Source organism: Chelonia mydas, chromosome 3 (genome assembly GCF_015237465.2).
Source record: "Chelonia mydas isolate rCheMyd1 chromosome 3, rCheMyd1.pri.v2, whole genome shotgun sequence".
NCBI classification, from domain to species: Eukaryota; Metazoa; Chordata; order Testudines; family Cheloniidae; genus Chelonia; species Chelonia mydas.
The window spans coordinates 154775126-154802196 of NC_057851.1; the positions used below are offsets into that span (position 1 = coordinate 154775126).

The window sequence follows — 27071 nt, forward strand, 5'->3', positions numbered from 1 at the left end:
GGAGCTGGACTTTGTAGGTTTGTCTACAGAGATAGTGAAGAGTGCTTCGGAACCCAACTGTGTCTGGGTGTTTTTAATGCTGTGTAGACCAACAACTCACGCCTAGAAAGCTCAGTGCTATAGTGCCTTTTCTACCACATCCGCTGTTCAATAGCCAGTAATTCAGTGTCTGTACCTGAACCTTTCCTTTGGGCTTGGATGGGGCAATGAGCCGTCTCTAGTTTGATTCCAAGCTAGCGTCGTTCTATGCTTTTTGCTAGGTCCATTGGAGGGAGGTAACATTACTACCACCTGCATGCACACGTATGCATGCAGCCATTAACAGAACCCTGGGCCTTCAGCTCCAAAAATACAAGGCTCTCCTGATTGGACGAAAGTGAAATTCCTTTAGCTCCTGTTAGCAAGACCCTTATCTTTTCTGTGGAGCAGCGCCTAGAGGGAAAAATCATACATACGCTCACAACCACTCCCTATAGTAAGATGCAGGTGGTGCTACCCACTAGTTTAGGAACTGCTTCCAGCTCCTAACAAATGTAATTTTAATCCTTAGGAAACTGGATAGTTCTCAGCTGGACATTGCCAGGGGACTGGTTAATTTTTATGTGACTGGTGTGAAATGTGTAGGGAGAGTGTGAGGGTGCTGGGAGGAGAGCCTGGGGCAGGACTCCTGCCTCCAGAGAATCCTATCATCTCCTACCTGCTTGATGGAAACCTCGTCTCCCCTTGCAGGCCCTCTTAGTGAAACCTGCCTTCTCGGCTGCTGGATCCTGCTCTCCCTCAACAAAGGACACAGCATGTGCCTACAGCAGATGCTGGGATGTAGGGGGACAAAACTTACTGGCATGGAATACAGAGTGGCTTCATGCTAAACAGCAGGCTGTCTACAAGCAGGACAGGGTCTGTGAGGGTCTGTCTACCGGGATGAGGACCCTCTGCAAAGGGTTGCAGGAAAGTTCTCTTTTTGCACAGTGGCGGGGCACGTGACTGGAATGAAGGGGATGGGCAAAGTGCCCATGATCAGCATCCTCAGCACTTTGCTGCAATTGACCATGAGTCCTAAGTGTAAAAGCTGCTGGGAAATTTTCCAAGCAGAACCTCCACGCAGAAATTGGTTTGTATGTGAGCTGCAGAGATCAAGTGTCTCTGGTCCTGTCCTTTGCCAGTAAACATAAGTGCTCCTGTGGGGACTGAAGGAGAGGGGAAGGAGACTGAGCTCAGTTATACAGGAAAGACAATCGATACCACGCTGGTGCATCTAGGGAGATAAAGCACAGCATGGACCTCCCTGTCTATTTGGCTGATGTCTGTAAAAATCAGTGGGGCTTTTATCTCCGTGAACTTGATCAGTGTCCAAGGGGAGACTAAACCAGTAACAAGTCCTGAGTCCCTTTGTGCAAGAAAAACAAGATTAGAAACACCCCTCCATTATCACTCAGAGAAGCCCTAGCCAGTTGGCTGTGCTGTCACTGACCTTGGAGGCTTAAAATAGGCAGCTATCTGTGTAAGTTACCCCCTCTCTAAACCAGAAAGAGGAGCTGTACACGTCCTAACATTCCCATTCATTCAGTGTTCCACATTAGTCCCCTACTCTTACCCTTCCCCAAACAAAGTTCTCTCAGATGCTGGTTCATCTTGAAAGCAACAGATTCACTTTTCTTTAAGTAAATCTTATGGCCAACAACTTCTTCTCATTTGAACCAGTGCCCTTTAAGGACAGCAACATGGTCTTCACAGTCCACTTCTGTTGTAATCACCGGAATCCAGTTGGCACCACGTGCCAGTTTGTGACTGATTCAGGTACAGGGAAAGGTGGATTTTTTTTTTCAATTGTGCAGGCCGTGACCATAATTATTTCACAAAGAACTTGCAAGAGCAGTTTATGCCTTTGACACCTGACACCAACCTTGATCATTGCAATTCACTCACAGTAAGGCTTCTGCAGTGCTTCTTGGTGTTGCTTGCATCTTATTCAGAATCCAACAGCATGTCTGCTCATTGGTTTGAGTAATGTGATCACATAATCTGATTATTTCACATCAATATCAATCTAGGTTGGATTCAAACCACTAGAGGATAGTGACACTCTTGTCCATTACCAATCCCTTGAGCTAACCAGCTTCTATCTGACTAGCCAGACCCAGTAACACCTATACACACACTGGTGCACAAGGAGTGTTCCTCATTCATGCAGGTGTGGTGTTGAGCAGTCCTGAGCTCAGACTGCCAAGAGTTTCTCCTGCAGCTCTGGAGTGCAGGAATTAAGGGCACAGCTAGTTTGAGATCTGTGTGAAGCACAGGACTGGGATCGATGTCTGCACGTTTGACTTCTCTGGAAGTTGTGGGTGCTCTGTTTCTAACCTACTACTGGCCATCAGAGACAATGTATTCTCAGAGGAGAGGAAGACACTTACGTTTAGCCATGATTTTTCTCAGGATATTACATAATTCAAAAGCAGAGATCTCTGCATCCTGTGGAAATGTAACAAAACAGTTGTAATAAAATAGTCATAGTAAGCCAAGCCAGATGTGGAATCTATGTAACAGGGAAGGGCGTGAGAGGGTTAGCTAGAAGATCTATTGCATTTACCCAGACTGAATAAAATTTGCACAAATGAAATCAAAAGCTCTGCAATGCTTAGAAAATGCAGACAGTTTAAATCTGGCTATCACCTCATATGCTAACAGCAGTTACCGGGCATGCTCAGGATTCCTTCTGATGAGTTTGCCAGGTCTAGCTTTTACCCCTGAAATTTCCCATCACCTCTCGTGCTCCAAGCACACTCTGTCTTGGAGTGGGTTTTATGGAAGGATTTGAAGTCCTTCTGTGAAACCTTCCTGTGCTGATCTCACTGGCCAGGTCTGGATTCCATTGCTTCTCTAGGGCAGTGGCTCTCAACCTTTTCAGACCACTGTACCTGTTTCAGGAGTCTGATTCGTCTTGTGGACCCCTATGTTTCACCTCACTTAAAAACTCCGTGATTACAAAATCAGTCATCAAAAATACAAAAGTGTCACAGCACACTAGTACTGAAAAATGGCTTACTTTCTCATTTTGACCATACAATTATAAGATAAATCAATTGGAATATAAATGTACTTACATTTTAGTGTATAGTATATAGAGTAATATAAACAAGCCATTGTCCATATGAAATTTTGGTCTGTACTGACTTTGCTAGTGCTTTTTATATAGCCTGTTGCAAAACTAGGCAAATCGCTAGATAAGTTGATGTACCGCCTGGAAGACCTCTGCGTACCCCCAGGGGTATGCGTACCCCAGGTGGAGAACCACTGAGCTAGGGGCCTGACTCAGCAGAAACAACCGCAGGTGCAATCAGCAGAGGGCTTAACCAGAGTAAGTCTAAACAAGATAATGTCACATAAAAAGAGTAATAGTAACTCTCCCTGCCTGGGGTTTGCTCCACTCATAGGAGCCCTGGGTGTATAGCCAGGAAGCTCTTTCCTCTGAGCACCCAGACAAGGGGAAAGCTCAGCTAAGCCTTTTTCTCTAGGGACCAGATATTGCCCCTGTACCTTGTCATACCTGGTTACTCCATAAGCCAGATTTTCAGAAGGGCATGTGCTCAGCAGGGTGCATAAAAGTGCATGTGCAACTTGCATATTTTGCATGCTTAATTGCTGTGATTGCTGGATGAGCTGAACCAGGAACTTCCAGAGCTAAAGGCATGAATCTAAACAGCTTGACCCAAAGAGGTAAGTTCTTTAGCTGGGGGCTATATGAGACTGTGATGGGACATCCACCCCACACTGGCCTGTAAGGGGTTAATGGAGCCCTAGGGAGGCTGTGCAGAAAGCAGCCAATCAGGGCCGGGCAGGCCTATATAAGAGGAGCTGCAGAGCAGAGGCAATATCTACCTGGAGCTTGACGAGGGAAGCTCAGACTCTTGGCAGGAGGAAGGGGTGCCAGCACCCTGGATAGAGCAGTGCTGCCAGCAGGGACCCGGGAAGCTAGAGAGAGCTGGCTAGCTGCTAAGACTGGCAGGCTGAAGTGCTGAGGTAAGGGGAAGAAGGTGCTGGAGGCTGTAGGATAGTGACCCAGGGAAATGAACTGAGGAGTCTGAGGGGATGCAGCAAGTGGCAGCCATTCACAGGGTCCCTGGGCTGGGACCCAGAGTAGTGGGCGGGCCTGAGTCCCCCCCCACCCCCACTTGCCACTGAGGAAGTGGTCGGATTCCGGGACTGTGATATTGTCCCCCAGAAGGGGGAAACACAGAGGGTGGCACAGCCAGAGGGCAGTGTTTATGAAGAGGACGCCTCAGTCCTGGGAGTGGTGTGGGTCTGGGAACAAAAGTGATGGCAGTGAGGAAGCACCAGAGGAAGGTGCACTGGCTACCAGAGCTAATTTCTGTTTCAGCCACAAGGAGGCACTGGAGTGGTGAGTAAACCCCGTTACAGAGACCAATTGCCTGTGGCAATTAGGCACACAACTGTGGACATTTTGGCATGCACAATTGTGTATGTATGTTTTGCAAATCTGGCCAGCACATCTGAGTTAAACTGCTCCTTGGGGCAGAAGACACAGAAGATTTGTGGAGAATCTTGTACACTAATAATAATGGATAAGAATATGTAAGAGAAATACCCACCGCTCCAGCCAACTGCGCAAAAAGTTTTTTGAAACTGGGTTCAATGTCATCTTCACTGATGTCATTCTAGAAAAGGGTTCAAATGGTAAAAATCAACCTGTTATAAGGAGGGACATTGTGTCGGAGATGCTGTTTCATTAGCAATCATATTTAAACGAATGCATTTCCTTAGCTATGGTACAGGCAACACTGCAGATTATTGCAACGGAAAGAATTTTTTAAATCTAACTTTTACCATTGAGTCTCTTTTTTTTTTTTTAAAAACAAAACCAGATATTGGACTAAACTGAATCCCAGAGTGTCTGTTTAAAAAAACATAAGTAAAACATTCAGATCCCACTCCTGCAAAGATTTACATACATGCTAATTAAGTAATCTGCTGCTTTAACTACTAGGACATGCTCTTGCTTACAAAACTATACATATTATCCTGCATCCCTTACACAAGCCATCTCATAATGTCAGTGGGACAATTCACATGACTACGTATTGCTGGATTGGGTCCCTCTACTCAAATATGGATTTAATGTCTACATTTGAAAACTGAAGCCTGTTTGCCTAGGCTTGAATCATTTCAGTGAACAGTGTCTGATCTGGTATCTGAACAGGCTGAGTTTTGTTGCTGCAGGTAAGGGCTGAAATCTGTTTTCAAAGCTGCTTCAGATGTTTTCATTGACTTCACTGGGAGCTATGTGTGTACATCCAAGAATCTGGGTTCAGGATGAAATAGAAGTCCTTGACGGATTATGGACTAATAGAAAAAGACTACAATACTGTGAATGTTTTGTGCTGCTCGAGAAAGAGGGGAGTCAGATAAATGGAAAAAAGGCATGATCTATCAATAAGGCTAAGATTCTGTCAAAGGCATTTTTAGTAAAAGTTAGGGATGAATTGCAGGCAATAAACAAAATTTCACAGAAGCCCACGACCTGTCCCTGACTTTTACTAAAAATACCCAGCCGGGGGAGGGTGGCAGAGGAGAAACAGTGCTGCCAGGGGCTTGCAGGAGCTAATCCAACCCTGGCTGCTGCTCTGGTGGGCCTGGGGGCTGCTGCTCCTGCCCCAGCAGCACCAGGGCTGATGGCTGGAAGCTTCTCTTGCCCCGCTGCTGCTCCTGCCCCAAGAGCGCTGACCTAACCCCAGGCACTGCTGCTCCATCCCTGCCCCAGAAGAAGTCCCGGAGGTCCCGGCAAGTCACGGAATCCATGACCTCCGTGACAGAATCGTATCCTTAACTATCACCTTTCTGTCTGTGATAGGATCGCTTCAATTAGCAATATTAAGGGAGAGGGAGGGGAGAAGATTTACCTCTTCAATATTGGCCTCAATTTCATCATCTACAATCCTAGAAAGATAAAAGGATTGATGTTAAAACAAACTAATAAAAAATAAACCAGCTTAAGCAGAAGTTTTACTTCAATACTAGTTCTTTTAACTCCTATAATATAGCTTTAGAAAATTCTAGAAAAATGCATTTAAATATTAATTGAAAATCAAGTTAATAATAATAATGTTTGAGGCAGAGGCCCAAACATTGATTTTTGTGGATGACTGCCCACAGAAACTGACTTTCAAGCAAAGCAGTGCCATTAACATTATTCCAGTTATGACAGCGTAATTTTTAGTTCATTTCACCCTCAAAGCACTTTACTTTTACAAACCATGCAACGCTCCTATGAGGCAGTATTACAGATTCAGAGAAGATTCATTTTAAGGCCAGAATGAACCAGTATGCTCATCTAGTCTGAGCTCCTACATAGATTTTTTTTTTTTTTCACCCACTAATGCCTGCATCAAACCCATATCTATTAACTTCTCTATTTCAGAGAGAAGGAAATAGGCACAGAGAGTTTCAGTAATTTATCCAAGGCTTCAGAAGTAATCTGAGTCAGAGCTGGAATTAGAACCCAGGAGTCTTGGGTGGGTCTTGAAGGCTGAAAATAAACAATGTGGCAGGAGACCACAGCTTTCACAGGGGCCGTGTAAAGTGCAGCCCTAGAGTAAGTGGCCTTTTGTGTTTGTAGACAGGGTTTGAAAAGCCTAGAGATGAAAAGCTTCCTAACACGTTTCCAGTCCCCTGAGCCATCCCTTCCTCACACAGTGACAGTTTTGAAATTCTTCTCTTCTCTTTAGAATCATGATTATTCCATGTAGTTCCCAAATGGTGCCGTTTCGAATCAGTAGTGTTTGACGTTTCATATTTTTAATCAAGGAAGACGTTCAGCTGGGCTAGTTCCCTGGGCCTTTTCCCAGCAAGATTTCAAAGGTGTGAGCTCACCTCTTATGACTAATTGTGTCTGTTTGTGGGCACTAGTCTTGCAATTGGGCTTTAGAAGCAGTAGGAAATGTACATCTCATTGTGAGATTTAACATTTCCGTGAGTCAGAGAGCCCAGCCTGCTATTCTCGAGTGCTTTCTTTAACACTTAAGACTCAATTGGTTCCTGCTCAATAATCAGCACCTACGCTGCCAGGATTGATATGAAATCTGCCCCTCACCTTCTGCAGCGTTTAATTAGAACTCTCCTCACTGGTGCTCAGAAGCAATGAAGAAGTTGATGATGGGTTGGATTCAATCCCATATTAAAGAGGAAATTGGAATTCAGGCTGATGCTCTGTGGTCCTAGATCAGGGGTGGGCAAAATTTTTGGCCTGAGGACCACATCTGGGTATGGAAATTGTATGGCGGGCCATGAATGCTCACAAAATTTGGGAGAGGGGGAGGGCTCCGGCTGGGGATATGGTACTGGGGATGAGGGGTTCGGAGTGCAGGCGGGTAGTCTGGGCTGGGACCAAGGGGTTCAGAGGGTGGGAGGGGAATCAGGGCTGGGGTAGGGGGTTGGGGTGCGAGAGGGAGTTGGGGTGCAGACTCCGGGCAGTGCTTACCTCAAGGAGCTCCCAGAAGCAGTGGCATGTCCCTCTCTCTGGCTCCTACGCGGTGAGGTGTGGACAGGCAGCTCTGCGTGCCGCCTCTGCAGCTCCCATTGGTCATGTTTCCTGGCCAATGGGAACTGCGGGGGCAGCGCTTGGCGTGGGGGCAGCATGCAAAGCCCCCTGGCTGCTCCCTACCCCTAGGAGCCGGAGTGGGGACATGCCGCTGCTTCCAGGAGCCATGCGGAGCAGGGCAAGCCCCGGACCCCACTCCCCGATGAGAGCTCGAGGGCTGCATTAAAACATCTGGAGGGCCAGATGCGGCCCCCGGGCCGTAGTTCCCCCACCTCTGGCCTAGATGCTCACCCTGGATTATTAAGTACGCAGTATGAGTGAAAGACAGAGCTTGTCTTGCATTAGCTGGGCCCTGTTGGTTTCAGTAAGACAGTGTTTGATTCTGAGTGAGTTTAAAGATGCTGCACTGACAGCCCTGGAAACTGAAGTCCTTCATCCAGTATAAGAGGGGGAATCAATGCAAACTTCACCTCAGTGTCACTCCACATCTGCCTCTTGCACCTTTGACTCATCTCCCTTCCTCTTCTCACCAGCTCTGTCCCCCTCACCACACTCCCTTTCTCTGTCTTTCCATTGAGCTAATCCCCTCCTAACTAACCTGCCTTTGCAAGCTGTGAAACTAACATGACATTGGCCACAGTCACATTGATCACTCTGCTTGTTTGCTACATCCCTTTCCTCTGCACATTGTCTGACTTGTCTATCTGGGGGGGCAAAGCTGTCTACTACTTTGTGTTTTTATACTGCCTAGCATAGTGGGACTGATCCTGGTTGGACCCTGGACACTACTGCAATAAATGTGATTAACAATAACAAGAAACTTCCCTGCATATAGGACAAACAGTCCTTAACCAGAAGAGACCACCACTAGAGATTAGAGGGTAATTCAGACACCATGGTGCCTTTGATCACTGGCCTCTCAGATGAGGCTCTCAACAAGGATGCCAATGGTTGTGGGTTTTTCCTTTAATGCAGATACCTGTCCATGGGGAAATGGAACAAAACCACGAACTCCTTTTACATGGGCCATAGTAGCAATTTTTGATCATTCTACATTTAAACCAATGAGCTAAGGGGATCCCATTAGCAATTCTCAGGGCCATCCAGTCCCTCGGAGACATCAGATTTACCAGGATAATATTTCTGGATTACCATAAGGAGGAGAGAGAGGGTGCATTAGCTACGTACTGTGAATCTGCATTCTTTTCAGAGAAGACTCGGAGGCAGAAATCCCCATTCTTGTTGGGTTCAAAAGTGGATGGCACAATGACATATTCTCCTGGAGGCAGTTTGAATCGGTTTAGTACCTCTCGGAGGTTGATGAAGGTGTTTGATTTTTCTCTGGCTCTGTTCGTCAGGAAGAAGTTTTTGCTCAGATGAACGTTTGTCTGGCCAGAAAACTTATTCAAACAAATAACGAGTTATTTCAGTTCAGAGAGAAGGTGAAAACAGAACAGTAACATGTTATCCTCCTTGGGTAAAGATCAATGCAACAGAATTATGAGAGAGAATAAGTACTGGCATGGTATATAGGTTTCATTGGCATGAGTTTGCGATGGTCACCTTACTTGTGAGTTTGAGGGATAGTGCATGTTACGCAGGTCATTCCAAATGAGGGTCAATAAAACCTTTACCCTGGGCTGTCAAATTCTAGATATGTTATACAGTTTGGGAGGAATTTGGCAAAATATTTAGGATTTTAAAGACGTGTGCTGGGTGCTATTTTCACATCCCCCCCCACCCTGGAAAGCCAGGGATGTCTAAGGGTCTCTCTCTCTGCGAATGCAGTGTGTGTATGTTAATATTATACTTGATACAAGTCAGTGTCTACTGGTTTAGGACAACAGAGCATAATTTTAGGTGCTGTTAGTGTCCAGGGAATCAATCTTATTGCAATTGCCCTCAAACACCGTCATCGTATACAAAAGCCCAGGCTTGTATTAACTAGATGCAATTGACAATAGGGACCAAAAGGGACAATAGAAAATCGTTATTTGGAATATTCATTTTGTGCCAGATTTGGACCCTGTGCAAGCCTGAGAAAACAGGCTACCCAAGGGGGGTTTGCTGGGTTTGTGCAGCAAAGAATCCTACCCATGTGCAGAGCAGCAATACAACAAAAACAAATAGCTTCCAGCCTGGAAGATCTACTTATAGACTTAGCAAGGTCAATATTGTCTGTCCAGTGGAGTGCTCTCTCTTTATCCATGCCATTAAGCCCCGTCTATGAACATTAACCACTGAGAATGGAGGAAAGAGAAAATGCACATTACATACCTGCGAGGGCAGCTGCAGAAAAAGCAGAAAGGGACACAAGTTATTCATTTGTTCATTGAAAGGAAACTAGCAGAAAGGTTAGATAATTATTACTATTATCCAAGGTCATGACATTTTTCTGCTGATACTTCACTCTGCACCTCTCTGACACATATCTAGTGAAATACACTGTAATAGATATGACTATACTCAATACTGGTAGCTGAGGTATAGTCTCTGTCTTGTATTAAAACAGGGCACCCAAGCTTTATCCAATTAAAGGCCATGTGGCAACTTGTCAGAACCCTGAGGGCTACACCTAATCTGTATAAAATGGAGCCATTAGTAGCCATCTCCTTCTTCAAAACAGCAATATGGCCTTTGGAGACTACAGATCCCATCATGCAATGCTCTGTCATGATCTGAGTGGAAGACCTCTTACATCATGGTGGGCACTGTAGTCTCTGCAAGCTGACCCACTAAATCAAAGATGAGAAACTGTGGTTTCTGTTGAAGCTCTCCATTGGACACGTTTAGTTTGCACATCAAACCTAGGTCATTCCATCCCTTTGTCCACTCTCGTACTGAAAGGAATCTGGAATACTGCTGGTTTCTGGCTCACTTGCCTTGGCATGAAACTGCCAAGGATTTAACAATTCCAAACAGCAGGAGGTTTCAAGCAGCACCCAGTTCAGGGTTTTTCCTTTGGGATTTACATGCAAATCTTCTGTAGAATGGGCTGCTTGTTGTCCCCCAAAAAAATTCACAAGAGGATCAGGCTGTTCATTAACTGGCATTACCATAACTAATTAATCTTGCACTTGTCTAGCAACTTTCTTCAGAGAACCTGAACTTGCTTTAAGTCTCACAATGCCCAGGTGGAGCAGGTGGTGTGACATCTATTTTCCAGCCTTGGAAATTGCGGCAGAACACCGTTAAGTAACTTGCCCAAGCTCATACAGCAAGTTTGTGGTACAACTGGGACTAGAGCTTGGGGAATTAGGCCCTAAATGGCACTATGTTTAAAGGAAGTACCAGTGAGCCTGGGTGTGTTTATTAGGAAATAGAGGTGGAGCTGGTTTAGATGCACACACCAATGCCAATCCCCTTCTGTAGTCCTTTATCCCAGCTAGTCTTACACATGCTTTCACTGGCTCCGCTCCTGGGCCGATCTTTTTCACACTAGCTCTGATCCCCAACTAGTGTCCCATCCCCTGCCAGAATCACTCCCATTCTGTCGCCACTCCCCATGATTTGATCAACTGAAAAAGGCTGAGGTGAGTGGAACCCAGAATGCATTTCTGACTTTTCATTGTTTAACCCCCTACCCTGCCCCTGTACACCGGAGGTGTTCAGCAGCTGGCACTCAGAGGGGCTAGACGTACCAGGTGCTGGACGGGCATTGCTGCATCTGACTTTGTGTCTTGTTCCTGAAGCGTTAGGCAGCAGGGAAGCAGAGGAGTCATTCATTGATGACCCCTCCCCATTTTTGAAGTTCTGGGAACTTTTTCTAGTTTCTTCCCCTCAAGGAATTTGCATGTGTATGTGCATTGCGCTACTTGCCTCGTAGATCCCAAAGCCAATGGTGTGCATATCCTCCCCCATCTTCCGCTGCCTCCTGCGGTGCTTCTGAATCAGGCCAACTAAGAAGGTGCAGCCTTTCTCAGGATCATCGGGATCCTCATCTTCTTCCTCCAGCTTAATCAAATACTGTGGATTCATCCAGAAAGTATCTGAGAAAACAGAGTTTGACACAAACCCCTCAGAGCCTTCTCTGAAACCAGCCCATACTGACATTTCTCAGCAGCCACGGTAGCTTGGACGTGTCCTTAAAGATACAGACCTAAACTTTCAAACTGGGGTGCATAAAGAACAGCAGCACTGTCCAGATTTATGCCCCTATGCAAGTGGTCTGATTTTCAGAGATGACGAGCTCCTGTGGCTCTCATTGAAACCAATTTCCCGTGAAGTCAATGGGAGTTGCGGGGACTCAGTACCCCTGAAAATCAGGTTCTAGGTGTCTCAAGATGAGCACCCAATCACCCGATAGTTGGTAGATACCAGAAAACACTGGCCTAAGGGACTTGCCCAAGGCTGCAAAAGAAGTCAACGTGAGAACCAGGATTAGACTCCCCCAAGCTCCCAGGGGCCAGTCCCATGCTTAGATCACTAGTTCATAGCTCTCTGTCTAGACACATCCCTGGAGAAAGATGAATCCAGCTGGTGTTTGGCAGGGGCTGTTTGAGAGTTTTAAACAAGTAGTGGATTAAGCCAAGGGCAACGATCTAGATTTTTAAAAAATTGCCAGGGAAAGAAGAAATGGGAGTTTCGTATATGCTACACTGAAGGATGAGCCCCGACTGAGGGGATTTTATAGAACTCCTCATGCCCTAAGGAAATCCTAGCTAGAATAAGTCCATGTGTGTTTTCTGTGAATGCAGAAGTAGCACGTGGGAGGTCTTACTTGGGTAATTCCTGCATCCCCCAGCAGTGGAGCCACACCTCCAGTTCCCATCAAGCTTGGTCAGGCTCCACTTCTTGTATTTTTCGTTTGCCAGCGTGTCTGGAGTCAGGTTGCAGATCTCAAGGCGGGAGTAATGTCTCAGAAAATCACTGAATGACATCCTGTGAAGAGCAATACCACACACTAATTCTGCTTAGAATGGGAGACTTTCCCACATGCCGCTTTTCCTAATCCTCCCTCTAATAACTCTAACGATGACCTGACACTACAGTTGTTGGCCAGGCTGATGAGGTGCTTTATCCAGCCATTGTGGGGACCTTTGGTATTATGTGATTGAAATCACTCCTACATTGATTATATGGCCACTACACCGATCCATCAAATTTCTGGTGATCCGGATCCTGGACCCCACATCCAATAGGATAGGTTACAATGTCTCTGCTCAGGTTCGCAGATAGCTGTGCGCTTCCATATTATCCCCAGGCCTATTTATCTGAGTCACTGTTTGTTGGCCCACGGTACTTTGGTTGTTTTCCTTCATTTTTTAACATAATCTCCCCAGCTGTTCAAAAACCCAGAGCTTCTCACCAAAATTCTCCATCTTCATGTCTCCTGGTCAATCGCGCTCTCACATCAGGAGCGACGCTGTTCCAGTTTGAGCAGCTACAACATAAAGATGGGAGTTTGCTTAATTGTCAAATGACAGCTCAAAGTCCATCCCTAATGCAGTGACTTTGATGGGGTCACTTCGCTCTCCTGTGGCTCCATGTGATTGCAATATGCTACTGTGCCCAGCTCAGCAGAACTCCCAAACTCAGTGGAGTATGGTAGCAATTTAGATCATGTACAGTTGAGACATGTACAAATTTTCACAAGCGCCTAGTGATTTTGGGTGCCTCACTATATGAGGGCCCAGCTCGAGACGCTTTAAAGGTGCTTGAATTCCAGTAAGTGTGGACCACCTGCCTGTCTGCTGCAAATCAGGATCCTGCCTGGTGTCTCAGGTTGGACACTCAAAAATGGAGGCACCCAGACTCATTAGACATTTTTGAAAAGTTAGGCATTGTGCCTTTAAGAAATGACTGCTTTAATGAACTGTCCATCAATAGGATAACTCCTTCTGGAAAAGGAGGAACTGGGACCAATGATCTCCTACCACTGAAGAGAGCAGATCTATGTTTTCAGTGTAGCAGCAAATATTAAGTTCTTTGTCAAGAATTGTATAACTTTACAAAGACATCTTTTCTGTAGAAGACCTTACTGGAATCCAAGTCTTTAGTCATGCAAGGTGGAAATGACTCAAGGGTTTATAGTAACCCTATACTGTAGCCAAAATACTGTAACTTACATGAGAGTGTGTTACAATAGGGTTTATAAAGAGAGCAGAGCATACTGTAAAGTCTCTGTGGGGAAAGCTATGGTCCTTTTAAACAGCACAAAGCAACACCACACAACAGTTTAGGATAAAAAGTACAGAATACTGGGTCCAACGGTAACTTCAGGGGGAATTTCAGGTAGGGAGAATGCAATTCCCAGTGGAAATTTAGCCATGCCACTGGGATGAACACCCTCTTACAATGTATAAGTCCCCTAGACCTTTAACTCACTTATCATTCCATTTTCCAGTCCACTCCACTTCCCCCCAGGGATTTCGGATTCTGATCAGCTTTTGCATGCTTCCTCGGCAATTCACCTGATAGGATTAGAAGTGCAAAAGGGACTTAGTTACACAGGGAACCTGTGTAGTAATAAACACAGAAGAAAGTACAGTGGTTGAAATACAATACTTGCACCCTATTCCTTAGCTATTTATGTAATTTTGCACCTGGTTATTTAGTTAGAGAGGCATAAAGCCACATTGGCTTTGGATAAACTTTGATTACCTAATGCATGCCGACAGGAAATTTAGCTTGTGTGCAAATCAAATATTTGCGTGCTTGGGGGCAAACAAAATCATTCTTGTGCTGGAAGAATGACACGTCTAAGAGGGTTTAATAATAAAGAGCGGAGCTGCGGAGGGAATGTGAGGTTATTCACAGCACAACAGCAATTCTTACAGTGTGGTTTTACTCTAAAAAGTGCCTGAGTAAAAATGGTACCTTCCTACTCAACTGCTCTGTCCCCCACATGTATTCAGAGTCATACCTGCAACTGACTACATACAGGACACTGGGGTGACTGTTCCTGTTCTTGTAAAAACTGCCACAGGCTCTTTCCTCACCACAAACACTCTGGACATCAGGGTTAGGACCCCTCGGAACTTTAAAAATCCCAACCAGAAACCAGTGTTATTTGTGGGGAGGCACCGGATTCATTCAAGTAGGGAATTGCACAGTGGGTGTGAGCTTGAAGCCAAGAAAATGGATACGCTTTCTCATGAGGACCGGTGCACTATGGTGCATGCAGTAGCTGAAACAGCACAGAGAAGCCTGTGGGGGTTACTGGTGGGCCTGAGGTCTGAGAAGGTTAACGGGGTTCCGAAGTGAAACAGCCACTAGGAAGAGCCTGCAGAGATTTCCAAAGATTAAAGCCTGGCCCAGCCTTCTTAATGTCTGAGTCAGGAACAGAAGAACTCCCCACTGACTTCTGTCACTGGGAGGGGGAGAGCCAACAATCAAGGCTAGCTGCAATCCTGCATGCTGCCAATTCCCATTTAGCTTCATCAGCCTGGATACAGAATGCCAGGGACTGACACCACTTTCATTTGAGAGGCAGGGGCATTTCAGGAGTAATGAATAGGGCCATGATCCAAAGACCATTGAAAATCAGTGGCAAGGCCCCGTAAATATCTATGAGTCTATGAGTCTATGTTTCCATAATCCGTCTGCTTCCCTTCTATCCTCTCCCATCTTTCCTTTACTGAGCAAGGCAATTCACCTTCTTTTACACAGATAAACGTCTTTCACACAGTGAGATCATCAGTCCTTCCAGTGGAGCTGCTGGGCAGCTATACCAGGAGAGGAATATGTCATTCCCCTGGGTATGCATTCCTCTTTCTCTCATATGTGCATCCTGCTGTTCTCTGAACTGCCTCATTACTCAGAGTAGAGTAATAATCACTCACAGTGCAGTGTGCTGGGCTTGGATTTCCCATTGGGAGCTCTGTGCGTGGACAATTTACAGTATCACGCTCCAAGATTATAAAGTGGTAACAGAACAGTCTCGGACGATGCCATTTTCCAAACATAATACTGCAAAGGCTGAGGTCCAGTGAGTCTAAAACACAGGGATAGTGTGCGAGGGAATATTCTCCTGGGTGACTAGGGGAAAGTGCCTCCTTCCCCCAAGCCTGTTGACCTTGATTGGAAAATGACCCAGCTGTTTGTAGAAGCACGGAGAGTCACATTAACCCAGCACACACTGAGACTCTGGGTATTGCCTCGGCGACGCCCAGTCCTCTGGGGAACACTGGAACGATGCAGAATGGCTAACCGTTCCAAACGCAGAGAGAACTCAGAACTTTGCTCTCTCCACCCAATTTTATGCACATTGTTTAAGGGGTTTTTTTAAATAAAAAAGAGCATTCAATAAGTGATGTTAAAAATTCTGCGTACTGTAAATGTTTGTGAGGTAATTTAACCACAAGATGGCAGTTGGACTCAACAGTTTTCGGTATATAGGTTCTCACTGCAAGGGTAGAAATAGTCAGAAAATGGGAGGGAGGGGGTGTAAAATGTTTCTTGCCAAACCCAAAAAGTTTTGTTTTCAGCTGAAAAGTTTTTGATTTTTTTTTCAATGAAAAGCTGAAAGTTGCGATGGAGAGCAGACATGTTTGTGAAAATCGTCACAAATCAAAACCCAATTTTCTGTCAAAAACTAGTTTGAGAGAAAATTTTCAACCTACCTAACAGGTTAAAAAAACAACAACAGTGAAATGTGACTGTGATGCAAGCAAGCGGGACACCAGGCAAATACAATCCATGGACAACGCAAGAGAGGTTACCTCTTCGGCTCCTGTAACGGAGTATGCGTGGCCTTTGACCAGCTTCTGAGAAGTGACTGCCTCGGTCTCGGCGGCACTTGTGATCTGGAAACACAGAGCAATTCAGTGGTGCTTATTAGCTGCTTGCAAGTCTGAGGCTACAACGAACTACAGCTTTTATAAAGCTTCCTTAGAGCAAGAGTTTAGCTGCTGCACAGGGGTACTGGAAGGATCAATTGCGTGTTTGAACAGAGCTTTGAAACCAGCCAGTGTCCATGTGTCCCAGGGTGCTCTGGTAGTAGATGCAATCAAAACTCAGCTCAGTGCCATACAGCTGGCATCTAACGGACATTCTCCTTGAGCTCTGGAAGAGCTTCTGCTTGGGTAGCAGGATAGGAGTTTACTTCCTGATGTGCCCATAAAGTTCCCAGTGGCCACAGGTGTGCATAGGACACACATAAAGGCCTAAGTGGCCACCGACTTGCTACAGTATCACAATTCATGGTAAGTAGCATGAATATCACAGATACACATTTTAGTGCAATGCTGTGTGAGTAGCTCAGGTTTTTAAGAGTAGCATTCAGACCCCTGCTCATTGAGATGGCAGAGCTAGAAGAACCAAGGAGACAAGAGCTTGCCCATTGTGCATCTTGCTGCACATTGAACATTCTTCCTCACTCAACAGCTGTCTAAATCTGTATACAAGCTGTAAAGTCTTAAAAGGAGCAGGCTGCAAATCCGCCATTTTTTATTTTTAAGATACGTTATCTAGTGTGCACCAAAGGAGCGGTGAACTCAGGACTCCTGGGTTCTTATTCATGCTCTGCCACCAATTTGCTGGTAATCTTGGGCATGTTGTTTAGCATCAGTTTTCCCCTCTGTAAAATGGGGATAAAACTTCCCTACCTTGCAGGGGTCTTCTGCGGTTGAACTAATTAAAATATTTATAAAACCATTTTGTGCTTCTCTAATACCTTTCAACAAAGGAGCTCAGTATTTTTAGTCTCTCTCTTCCCAGCTAGGAGATTTGAAAACCTGGATCATTCTGGGGTAGAAAACCAGATGTCAGATGCTTATCAAACTGCACACTAGAAAAACAGGACCTAGAAAATGCAGGGAAATCCTGAGTACGGAAGTGCACCGTGCTTAGCAAACTATTTTTCCCATTGTGAAGTTCGTCTCTCTTGTAGCTCTTCGATTTAACTAAAATTTGGAGGAAATATTTCGGTTTATGTTGTGAATGGAGGTTTTTAAACTACTTACCCTCCCACTAAAAAGAAATAAGATCCATGATCCCTAGGAGAGTTGACTACCCCGTACTGACAATACTTAGCAAGCATACAGTGCTTAATATCATCTAAACTTCAATCTATGGTACTAACGATACATTTTTGGCTTAAAGTGCCTGTCTTTAGGCCTTTTTCTTTTCCTGGTCTATTTCCTTTAGACGTTCTTTGCTTTGTGTTAATTAGGGGGGTATGTTCAAATGTTTTTGAAGTACTAAAGCTCTTTTTTTTGTTTATATACAGATAAAGTACACACCATGATAACTGAGATTTTGGCAGTGGGCATATTCTGTTAGAGCCATTTAAAAGACTGCTAATGTATCTAGCTTCCCTGTTTCAGCCTGGATTTCATGCAACCCTTGGGAACAATTTCTGCAGCAATAGGGTAAAGAGATTACTTCAATGCTAGTGGCCTGCAGTCCCAACTCTGCAGAAATCGTTGTGAGCAGCAATATGCTGGGATCCCTGCCTAAGTATTCTGAGATTCTTTCTTTCCCAAAATCCAGGGCCAGGAATAACTTCCTGCCAAACCAGTCGGATTTATTTAACCCATCCAGGTCTCTGATGCACAGTGGAAAGCAAGGATGTGGTACACAATGCCGTTAAATCCAACTCCCACGTGATTTGGGCATATCAGAAGTGTTAATAAATTATCCTTCTAGCTCCAGAGAAAAAAGATCTCTGGCTCTTATATGCCACTAAATCGCTGATCAGTAATGGCTGAATTTTCCATATTCTGTGATCTGACCCCACAGAGGATTATGTTGCCCCTAATACTCCTGTGTGAGATTCTCTAGCCATGAAATAGAGGACAGCTGGCCTCCCTGAGCTAGCAGCATGAGTAGAAAATCCCAAGGGTTGTGTGGTAACTGAGCACAGCAATATGCTGATTGCTTCCTATCTACTCCTGCTGCAAGGGATATCAACAGTCTGGTAGAGAGCTGGACTGACTTACATCAATAGAGCATCCAAGGAGGGAGCCTTTTAGAAGAGCTTTCTGGACGATTTTGAACAGGTTGGGTGGTGCCTTTCGCAGCTCATACCACTCTGCAATTCCACCGGTGAAATCTTCAAAGCCTTCAGTGGTGGATCCTCCAGAGAGAGCCTCGTATGACCCATTCACCCTGCACAAAGGACATTTACTGTTTCAACCTTCTCTCTGAGGCAGCTCCTCACCTAGTATAAATGTCATAGCTAAGAAGAAGTCAATGGAGCTCCACTGATTTCAATTTAGCTATGACAATTTATACCAGCTGAGGATCTATCCTCTCCATCTATGTCTTTCCTACCTCTTCAGGGCAGAAAAGCCACACGTAGGAACTAACATGCTGTATGTCAGGAATATGGGTTGATATGCCCAAACATGCAATGACAAATGCGCAATACTGTATGTAATCAAGCACATGCCCCCTCTGCCCCCAGGTTCGATACAGAAATTAGACCTCAGACTCCTTTATACCTCAGCTGGTATAAGTCAGCATAGTTCCACTGAAGTCAAGGATCTGGCCCTGTACATTCAGAATAAGATTCCCACTATTAGATGCAAGAGTTCCTTCCTGTCCTTCCTGAGACTGGAACATCAGATTTGGGTGTCCTTACCATGAATCAGAGGTTTGTACACACTGAACTGGAATACCATGAGCTCCCCAGAGGTCAGCTGGGTAATAAGGCAGTGTGACTGGTATTCAGTCATGACCTTCTTGGGACATGTGTAATGTTTCTTCCACAACCTGGACTACCAGAGATTAAGTACAGAGAAAAGGTTTGGCCCCAGAAGAAACCACAAACATTAGCCTTTTCAGCTACAGCCTGTAGCATCTGTCTCAAACCCACATTATACAATCAGCAGAAGCAGTCAGTGATATGTATCCTAGAAGACTAATTAGACTGACACTACCTCCATATAGTTCCAGATAAAGGACAGATACTCCACCAGATATTAGCTTAGGCATGAGGAGGTCAAAAGGTGAAGCAGAAAGGAAGAAGTTTCCTTTGTTTTTAAAAATTGACCCTTTACTTACTTGGCATAGGCCTTCTCCAGCAAAGCACTCCAAAACTCGCTCCCCTCTGCTGAGTGAACGAAGAGCAGCTCCCCGTTTTTGGTGGGCAGCCTGTCGTCAACAACAACATCCACCCACTCCCCATATTGCCAGAACTGAAAGAGAGAATGAAAAGGACCTGGTTGCTGCTGATTGCCAGGTGCGTGGGTTACATAGCCATGCCCTGGACAGAACCTTCACAGCTGATTCTCGTTTCGGTGCATGTCCTCTCTTGCATTCTCTTCTATTCTCCTTGGTTTTGTCTCCCTGTTCTCTGCCTGGCTACTCATTAAACATTTTTCTTGAGCTTTTAGTTCATTGTAATAGTCTTGCATGGATTTTTTTGTGCTTTGAACATGTAAAGTATATATTGTTATGTGGCTCACTATATGGCACAATACCAGCTGTACTGTGGGCTTTAGGGTTATTTGATTAGTTCTCCTTGCTTAGTTTGCTGCAGAGATGGATAAACTGGTCTGGATGCATTTCAGAGTCAAGCAGATCCTTCATTCGAGCCTCAGCCTGAACCAGGATGGGACTTTTCTGAAGTTCAAAAAGCTCTGGATAACTCATGCAACTGGGCTCTCTCGGGGAAAAAAGTGTCAGTGCCAAACCAGCGTACAAGAAACGGCTCTCCTCGTGTTTCTGGATCCATGGATAGGAGGAAGTTCTGGAAAGTTTGTTCGTATCAGATTAGTGCCCTACATTGCAAACTGAAGGGCCCCTAACTCCAGTTTTACACCCGTGAGGTTCCATTGACTTCCCTGGAGTTACTCCAGATTTACATCAGTGTAGGAGAGAAAAGAATAAGCCCCCAGGAAAGGTCAGGGGTCGGGTAAGCATGACCTTTCAGGTGTCTTGTGAAAAACTGACTTGCTTTAATCTTTTGAAGTTTGTTTGCCACAAGTTTGTGCTTCTCTGCCATAGACATCAAGTGATACCTTGGTTACCCCAGACAGTGTTAACTCAGGTTGTATCACTGCTTGGGTTATGATAAGCAGTGAAAGGGCTGTTGGCTGAATATTTAGAACCACCTGCTTAGAAACATGGTACTGACTCAGCCAGCATTCCACCCCCTATCACAATGTTGCTTGGGAAACTTCCCATAAGAAGCCAGGTCTGCTAAGGCCTTTACCCCTAGTGTGAGGAAATCTAAATTCCTCTGCAACTCTCTAGCTGGTCAACTAATGCTAATGATCTTGGCTGGAAGTACCTCCTTCTGTTTAACTCCCCAGACAGATAATGGTTTCCGTATCCAGGATCAGTCCGGCGGGGTCCTTGGAAGAATCCTGCCTTATTCTGAGATGCTTCACTTCTCTGTTCTGGAGTGAGAGTGGAGGGAATGGTCCTTTGTGGGGACTACACAGTGGATCTGGACAACAAACACTACAGGACTGGAATGAAACCCACACTCCAGTCTGACAGACCACCACTGATCTTTGAGAGACACAGTAACCAAAATATGCCGTTTCAGTTCTTCGGCTGGTGTAAATTGGTGCAGCTCCATTAACTTCAATGGAACTATACCAATTTACATGAGGTGATCCGGTCCACCATGTTCCTCACATTCTGTCACTATTTGACTCTTTAGCAAAAGGCAGAAGTCAGGTACCTGGAAGTGGAAGATTCCTGCATATTTGTCCTGGAAGCTCTGATCTTTGGGAACAACTCTGGCCAGAATCTCTTCATTCAGGGTGAGAGACGCAATGGCGGCCAGCAGCCAGCAGTCACCTGTGAATACACCAGAAAGTATTAGCCCTTAGTTCTCGTACCGTGAAGGAATTTCTGTATGTCTGAGAATAGGGACAGGGAAGGATTTCACCTCTGCTTCATATTATGCTTCTACTATTCTCGGAGCTCAGGGACTTGGCATAACTGATCAGACCTTCAAGGCTATAACCAGGTGGTCAAGTCCTGGGTCTGACAGAAAATCTTGTTTTGTTTCTTAATGAATGGAAGTGTTGCTATAGGGATGATGGGGGTGATAAATAACCAACATGCATGGCCCCTCTCAATGCGCTTGACAAACTTTACAAATAATTGCAAACTTTCTGCACTAGCATCACTTGACCCATCACTGAAATGCAACCGTGACGCTGGCAAACCAGGTGCTAGCTCTTGCCAAGGCTTTAGGCCTCAGCCAAGCACTGACAAATTTACTGCTGGAAACCAGTCTTTCACATCTGTGTGCTAGTATGGTTCAGATGGGTACTGAACTTCTAACAACGTGTTTAGACTTTAATGCATGCAGCAATTTACAAGCATTTCGTAATCTCACTTGTAATATCTTTATCACATGCTATAAGGTAATATTTAAGTTTTTGCTTTATAACTGTAAAAATGTTTGCTCTGAAATGGTCAGCCTGTCACTCCTGCCTGATGGACAAGAGCTGATCCCTTCTACCAAAACTAAATGGGCCATTGTGAGACATTGTAATACAAAACTTTGTTAATTGCCCCTACACAGCCATGAAGATGCTACGTGCAAAAGGGCTCATCCCATCAGCTTGAATTCTGGAAGAAGGAAATCGAGATAGCAAACAAGAAATTTTTTAATCTCCTGCTGTTGGACTCTCATAGGCTGCAGGTAGGAAACAAGCAGAGATCTCCAGGGTCAAGCTGGGTTAGCCCTAAGAGATATTCAGTGCTGACAGATTACTACAACTCTGTCACCTTTCAGAACCATAGACTGTAACTCATTTGTGCATATGTTTGCCTGCTTTAATCTGTAAATAACTCTCCATTTCTTTTTCCTAGTTAATAAATCCTTAATTAGTTTATTATAGGATTGGCTACAAGCGTTATCTTTGGTGTGAGATTGGAGGTACCAGTTGACCTGAGGTAAGTGACTCGTCTCTTGGAACTGGAAGCAACTTGAATCTTCTGTGATCTTTGATGGATAGCAACCAACTATCTCTAAGTCCAGCTTGCCTGGGTGACAAGATACACTGGAATGCCCAGGGGGACTCTCCATGACTCCATAGTCACACTGTTAGAGTGCTTCAGGAGTTCACATTTGTTACTGGGTTGGTGAAGTATAATTAGAGAACATACAACCAATTTGGGGTGTCTGCCCTGCTTTTTGACAGTCTTCCCCAAGGTTGGCACCCACAGTTATGAACCACTCCAGACAGCATGACAGTAATCACCACTGCAGTAGAAGACAGCAGCCTTTACAAAACATGAAGTGACTTTGATTCTGATGAAAGGTTCTGGATTGCCAGCTCTGGCGCGTGAAGTCCTCTGTTAAACCACAGCACAGGTAGCATCACTGCAAATTTCTGCATACTCTGCCCTGCCAATGTGCCTCAATCCTGAGCTGGGAACACAGCTTCGAGGGGTGGGGGTGGCGGGTAATTTACAGCCAATGGCCCATTCAATTCTACGCCTGTCTGCTGAGATTGTCAGTTGTGGGCCGCCTTTAAACAGCACCCAGATGTACATTACACAACAAATTTGGTGTGGCTTGGCCCATCCTTGATAAAACAAACATTAGCGATGAATGAAACCGGCTTTAATATGTGCATTTAAAAAGAAGATTCAGTTAGGACTGGGATCACTACCGCTCTGCGTCCTTCCACTGCAAAGATAATGTTAGTTAACCTTGCTGAGTCAGCAGGACGATTCCTTGGCTTCTCCAGGCCTGCAGGGCTCTCTCTCCTTTCAGTACATTAGATGCCTGACCTATTCAGGAATGAAGAGCCTCCTTCCCTGTTCAATCTAAGCCACCACTTTTGCCTCTAGGCATAACTGAGAAATAAGCATAACTGTAGGCCATTTCCATGCAAATGCTGCATTGTATCCAAGAAGAGGTGGAAATGGGCTGTTTGTGATGTATATAAATCTCCCCACTGTATTTTCCACTGAATGCATCCGATGAAGTGAGCTGTAGCTCACGAAAGCTTATGCTCAAATATATTGGTTAGTCTCTAAGGTGCCACAAGTCCTCCTTTTCTTTTTGCGAATACAGACTAACACGGCTGCTACTCTGAAACTTAACACTGTTGTCTACAATGGACCATGGATGCCTTTTCAGCTGTTCCTGGAAGAAATGCAAACCCCAGTGTGGGCTCAATTAGTTTGAAAGTAGTTGGCTCTGTATCCCTTTGAATAGTTTGTTGTGAACCCCGTAGTGGGGCTCACTGCCTCCTGTGTTTGTGGGTATTTACTAAATACTGTTTTTAGGGACTCAGTTTGTGTCCAGATTTCTTCTTTGTTTGTTTGTTCTGTAAAAGGCAAAAGATACCACAAGCTCCACCACGTGAATGCATTTAATGTATTTTACAGAAAACGAGCCATTCTGCGCTTATCTACAAATTAGGGAACGGAGTGGCACGGGGAGGAAGAAAGCATGGTGGCTCTAGGAACGTGCAGCAGCTCCAAGCGTGTTCCTCATTCGTAGGGCCAGTACTTGCCTAGGCAAGCAGAGGAAGTGTTTCCCTCTCCACTCTTCTCCAGTTCATGAGCGACTGCAGATTTGCTCTTGCAGAGACATACCCTAGGGACTGACGCTCTCACAAATTCCCATATACAGCATCCCCCTAAATGATATTTATCAACCAAGGTCCTTCAATCTCCCAACCTTTCTTATTTGTCTCTGTGGAAATTCACTGAAGCCCTCCTGATCCAGCCCAAAGTTCCAGCCTCCGAGACTTGCCAGCCACAAGTCAGAAAAGGTCTGAAGGCCAGCCCTGTTTCTTAGTGCGGTATGCCCTTCTGCTCTCTCTGGGACGAAGCCAACGTACACTCTGGCTGCAGGCTGGAGCCTCACATTCAGTACCGGCGATGTACTTTTCCAACAGACAGACAGAAAAACATGCTTTCACGGAGGGGAGGGAGAGGAGACTGACTCCATACAAATAGCAAATTATCTATTTTTGTAGTTACTCTAGGAAATAATAAACATGAGTTCAGTAGTGAAAGATCACCTTTATGTGCAATCTCAGACCCTTTGAGCAGCATGTTAATGAGGTGACTAGTTCTTTTAAAGAGCCTCAGGATCTCAAAGAGCTGAGTTCCAGGGTATGCTCCTTTGACTGCACTTTTCCAACTGATTTTCTACTCCTGTAGCCTACAAGGGAAGGCTCTGCTGATTAGAGCAGGAAGCTAAGAGTTAGGACTCCTGGGTTCCATTCCCATTTCTGCCGTTGCCTTGCTTTATGACCTTGGGTAAGACGCTTAATGTCTATGCCTCAGTTTCCCCCATCTCTAAAATAAGTCGTGCTCCTCCTCTCCCTGTGCACCCCAAATATAGAAGAGAGCCTTGAGATGAGGCGTTGGAGAGCAAAAGGGCTGTTGGGGATTGTGGGGTCCAAGACTCATGGCAAGAGGGGGCTAGATGGAGCAGCAGTTAACCAATGGCCAGCTGTCACCACTGGAAGGAAGATCAAAGACTTGTGAAGGGGATGAAGAGAAGGGTTCAGCTGGGTGTCTGGAAGGAAGTCTGGCGTGGGGTCATTTAGCCTTAATCCACCATTGAATGCTGCCACAAGCTTAACGTCTGCAGCACAAACACCATCCTTTTGAGAAGTACGGGGATCTTGTAACTCCCTCGCACCCCCTCTGTTCTCCAATTTTTCTCTGCCAACAGATCACAGTGACTGGATTTATATCTCAGTACATCTCAAAGAAGAGCTGGAAGGGGTGGATTTTTAAAATAATTTGCAGGCTTGAATCCCTCTTCCTTTTCCCATTTCCTATACCAAATGGCATGAAACGTAAATAAACCTTAAAACCCACCCCTTAGCCGAGCACCAATGGCCAGCTCTGTTGCTATAAAGGAGTCCCTGCTAGCTGGGATGTTATTTTTCCAGACAAAGACCAAGCACACACTTCCAGTTGGAATGACTCTAGCTGTAGATTAAAGTACAATGACAGAGAGCAGAAGTCAATTTCCCACGAGAGAGCATAGTGCACGTCTCCTCTGTAAGATGCTTCATCAGTTCTGCCTCACAAAATGCCAACTGCCCTTGCAGACTCCTTAAAAATGTAAAGATGAAGTACAGGGGAAGTCATAATAGGAACAGAGCTCCGTTCACTCTAGATCCATTTTGGAACGCCACAGTGCTCAGGAAATGGGCAGAAGATATGGACACAAGGCATTTGGGGTGTGAAATACATTCTTAACAGGCTATTTACATGTCTTATAGTGATAGACTCAAAGAGCTCAATCCGTTTAGCTTAACAAAGAGAAGGCTAAGGGGTGACTTGATTACCCTCTATAACACGGGTGGGCAAACTAAGGCCCACGAGCTGCACCACACGCTTGGTCCCGCTCTGGTGCTCCGGCTGGGGTGCTGGGTCAGGGGCTGGACCAGCAGCTCAGCCCCGCTCCGGCCGGGGCACTGGGTCGAGGCTGGACCAGCAGCTCAGCCCTGCTCCTGCCGGGATGCTGGGTTGGGGCCGCACGACGCAGCTCCTGGAAGCCGTGGCATGGCCCCGCTCTGGCTCCTACATGCTCCAATGGGAGCTGCAGGGGCAGTGCTTGCAAATGGGGCACCGTGCAGAGCCTCCTGGCCGCACCTCCATGTAGTAGCCGGAGAAGGGACATACCACTGCTTCCGGGAGCCTCATGAGGTAAGCGCCGCTCAGAGTCCACAACCCCTGAGCCTCCCCCCATACCCTCCGGCCAAAAAGTTTGCCCACCCCTGGTCTGTAAGTAAGTATATGGGGAGCAAATATTTAATAATGAGTCTTCAATCTAGGAGAGAAAGGTATAACAAGATCCAATGGCTGGAAGCTGAAGCTAGACAAATTTAGACTGGAAACAAGGTGTAATCTTTTAATGGTGAAAATAATTAAGCATTGGAACAACTTAACAAGGGTCATGGTGGATTCTCTATCATTGACCATTTTTAAATCAAGCTTGGATGCTTTTCTAAAAGCTCTGCTCTAGGAATTATTTTGAGGATGTTCTCTAGCCTGTGCTAAACAGGAGGTCAGACTAGATCAGGGGTGGGCAAACTTTTTGGCCTGAGGGCCACATCGGGGTTCTGAAACTGTATGGAGGGCCGGGTAGGTAAGGCTGTGCCTCCCCAAACAGCCTGGCCCCCTCCCCCTATCGGCCCCCTCCCACTTCCTGCCCCCTGACTGTCCCCCTCGGAACCTCTGACCCATCGAACCCCTCCTGCTCCTTGTCCCCTGAGTGCCCCCTCCTGGGACCCCCCTGCCCCTAACCACCCCACTGGGACCCCACCCCCTATCCAATCCCCCCTGCTTCCTGTCCCCTGACTGCCCCGACCCCTATCCACACCCCCGGCCCCCTGACAGGCCCCCCGCGACTCCCACACCTATCCAAGCGCCCCTGACCATGCCCCCCCCCCCCGAACCTCTGCCCCATCAAACCGCCCCTGCTCCCTGTCCCCTGACTGCCCCCTGGAATCCCCTGCCCCTTATCCAACCCCCCCACTTCCTGCCCCCTTACCATGCTGCTCAGAGCACCAGGACTGGAAGCCATAAGTAGCACATTCCTGTGGGAAGCAATTCAATACACTACACCTGTCGGCTTTCACAGCTGCGCTGTCCGGCAGGAGCTCGTAGCCCCGCCACCCAG

General features: G+C 45.8%; 1 protein-coding gene across 1 annotated transcript in view; it reads right to left on the reverse strand.

Annotated features, from left to right (window-relative positions):
• Nucleotides 1-27071, reverse strand: part of CAPN2 (calpain 2) — a 54939-nt gene that overhangs the window by 10099 nt on the left and 17769 nt on the right. The window contains exons 3-15 of the mRNA XM_007071722.4: nt 21132-21250; nt 19502-19635; nt 18436-18604; nt 16216-16299; nt 13880-13965; nt 12861-12935; nt 12273-12433; nt 11372-11541; nt 9830-9841; nt 8741-8952; nt 5916-5952; nt 4608-4673; nt 2412-2469 (exon numbers count right to left, since the gene is read on the reverse strand). Coding sequence (XP_007071784.2) covers nt 2412-2469; nt 4608-4673; nt 5916-5952; nt 8741-8952; nt 9830-9841; nt 11372-11541; nt 12273-12433; nt 12861-12935; nt 13880-13965; nt 16216-16299; nt 18436-18604; nt 19502-19635; nt 21132-21250 — 1383 coding nt within the window. The remainder of the gene's footprint in view (nt 1-2411; nt 2470-4607; nt 4674-5915; nt 5953-8740; nt 8953-9829; nt 9842-11371; nt 11542-12272; nt 12434-12860; nt 12936-13879; nt 13966-16215; nt 16300-18435; nt 18605-19501; nt 19636-21131; nt 21251-27071) is intronic.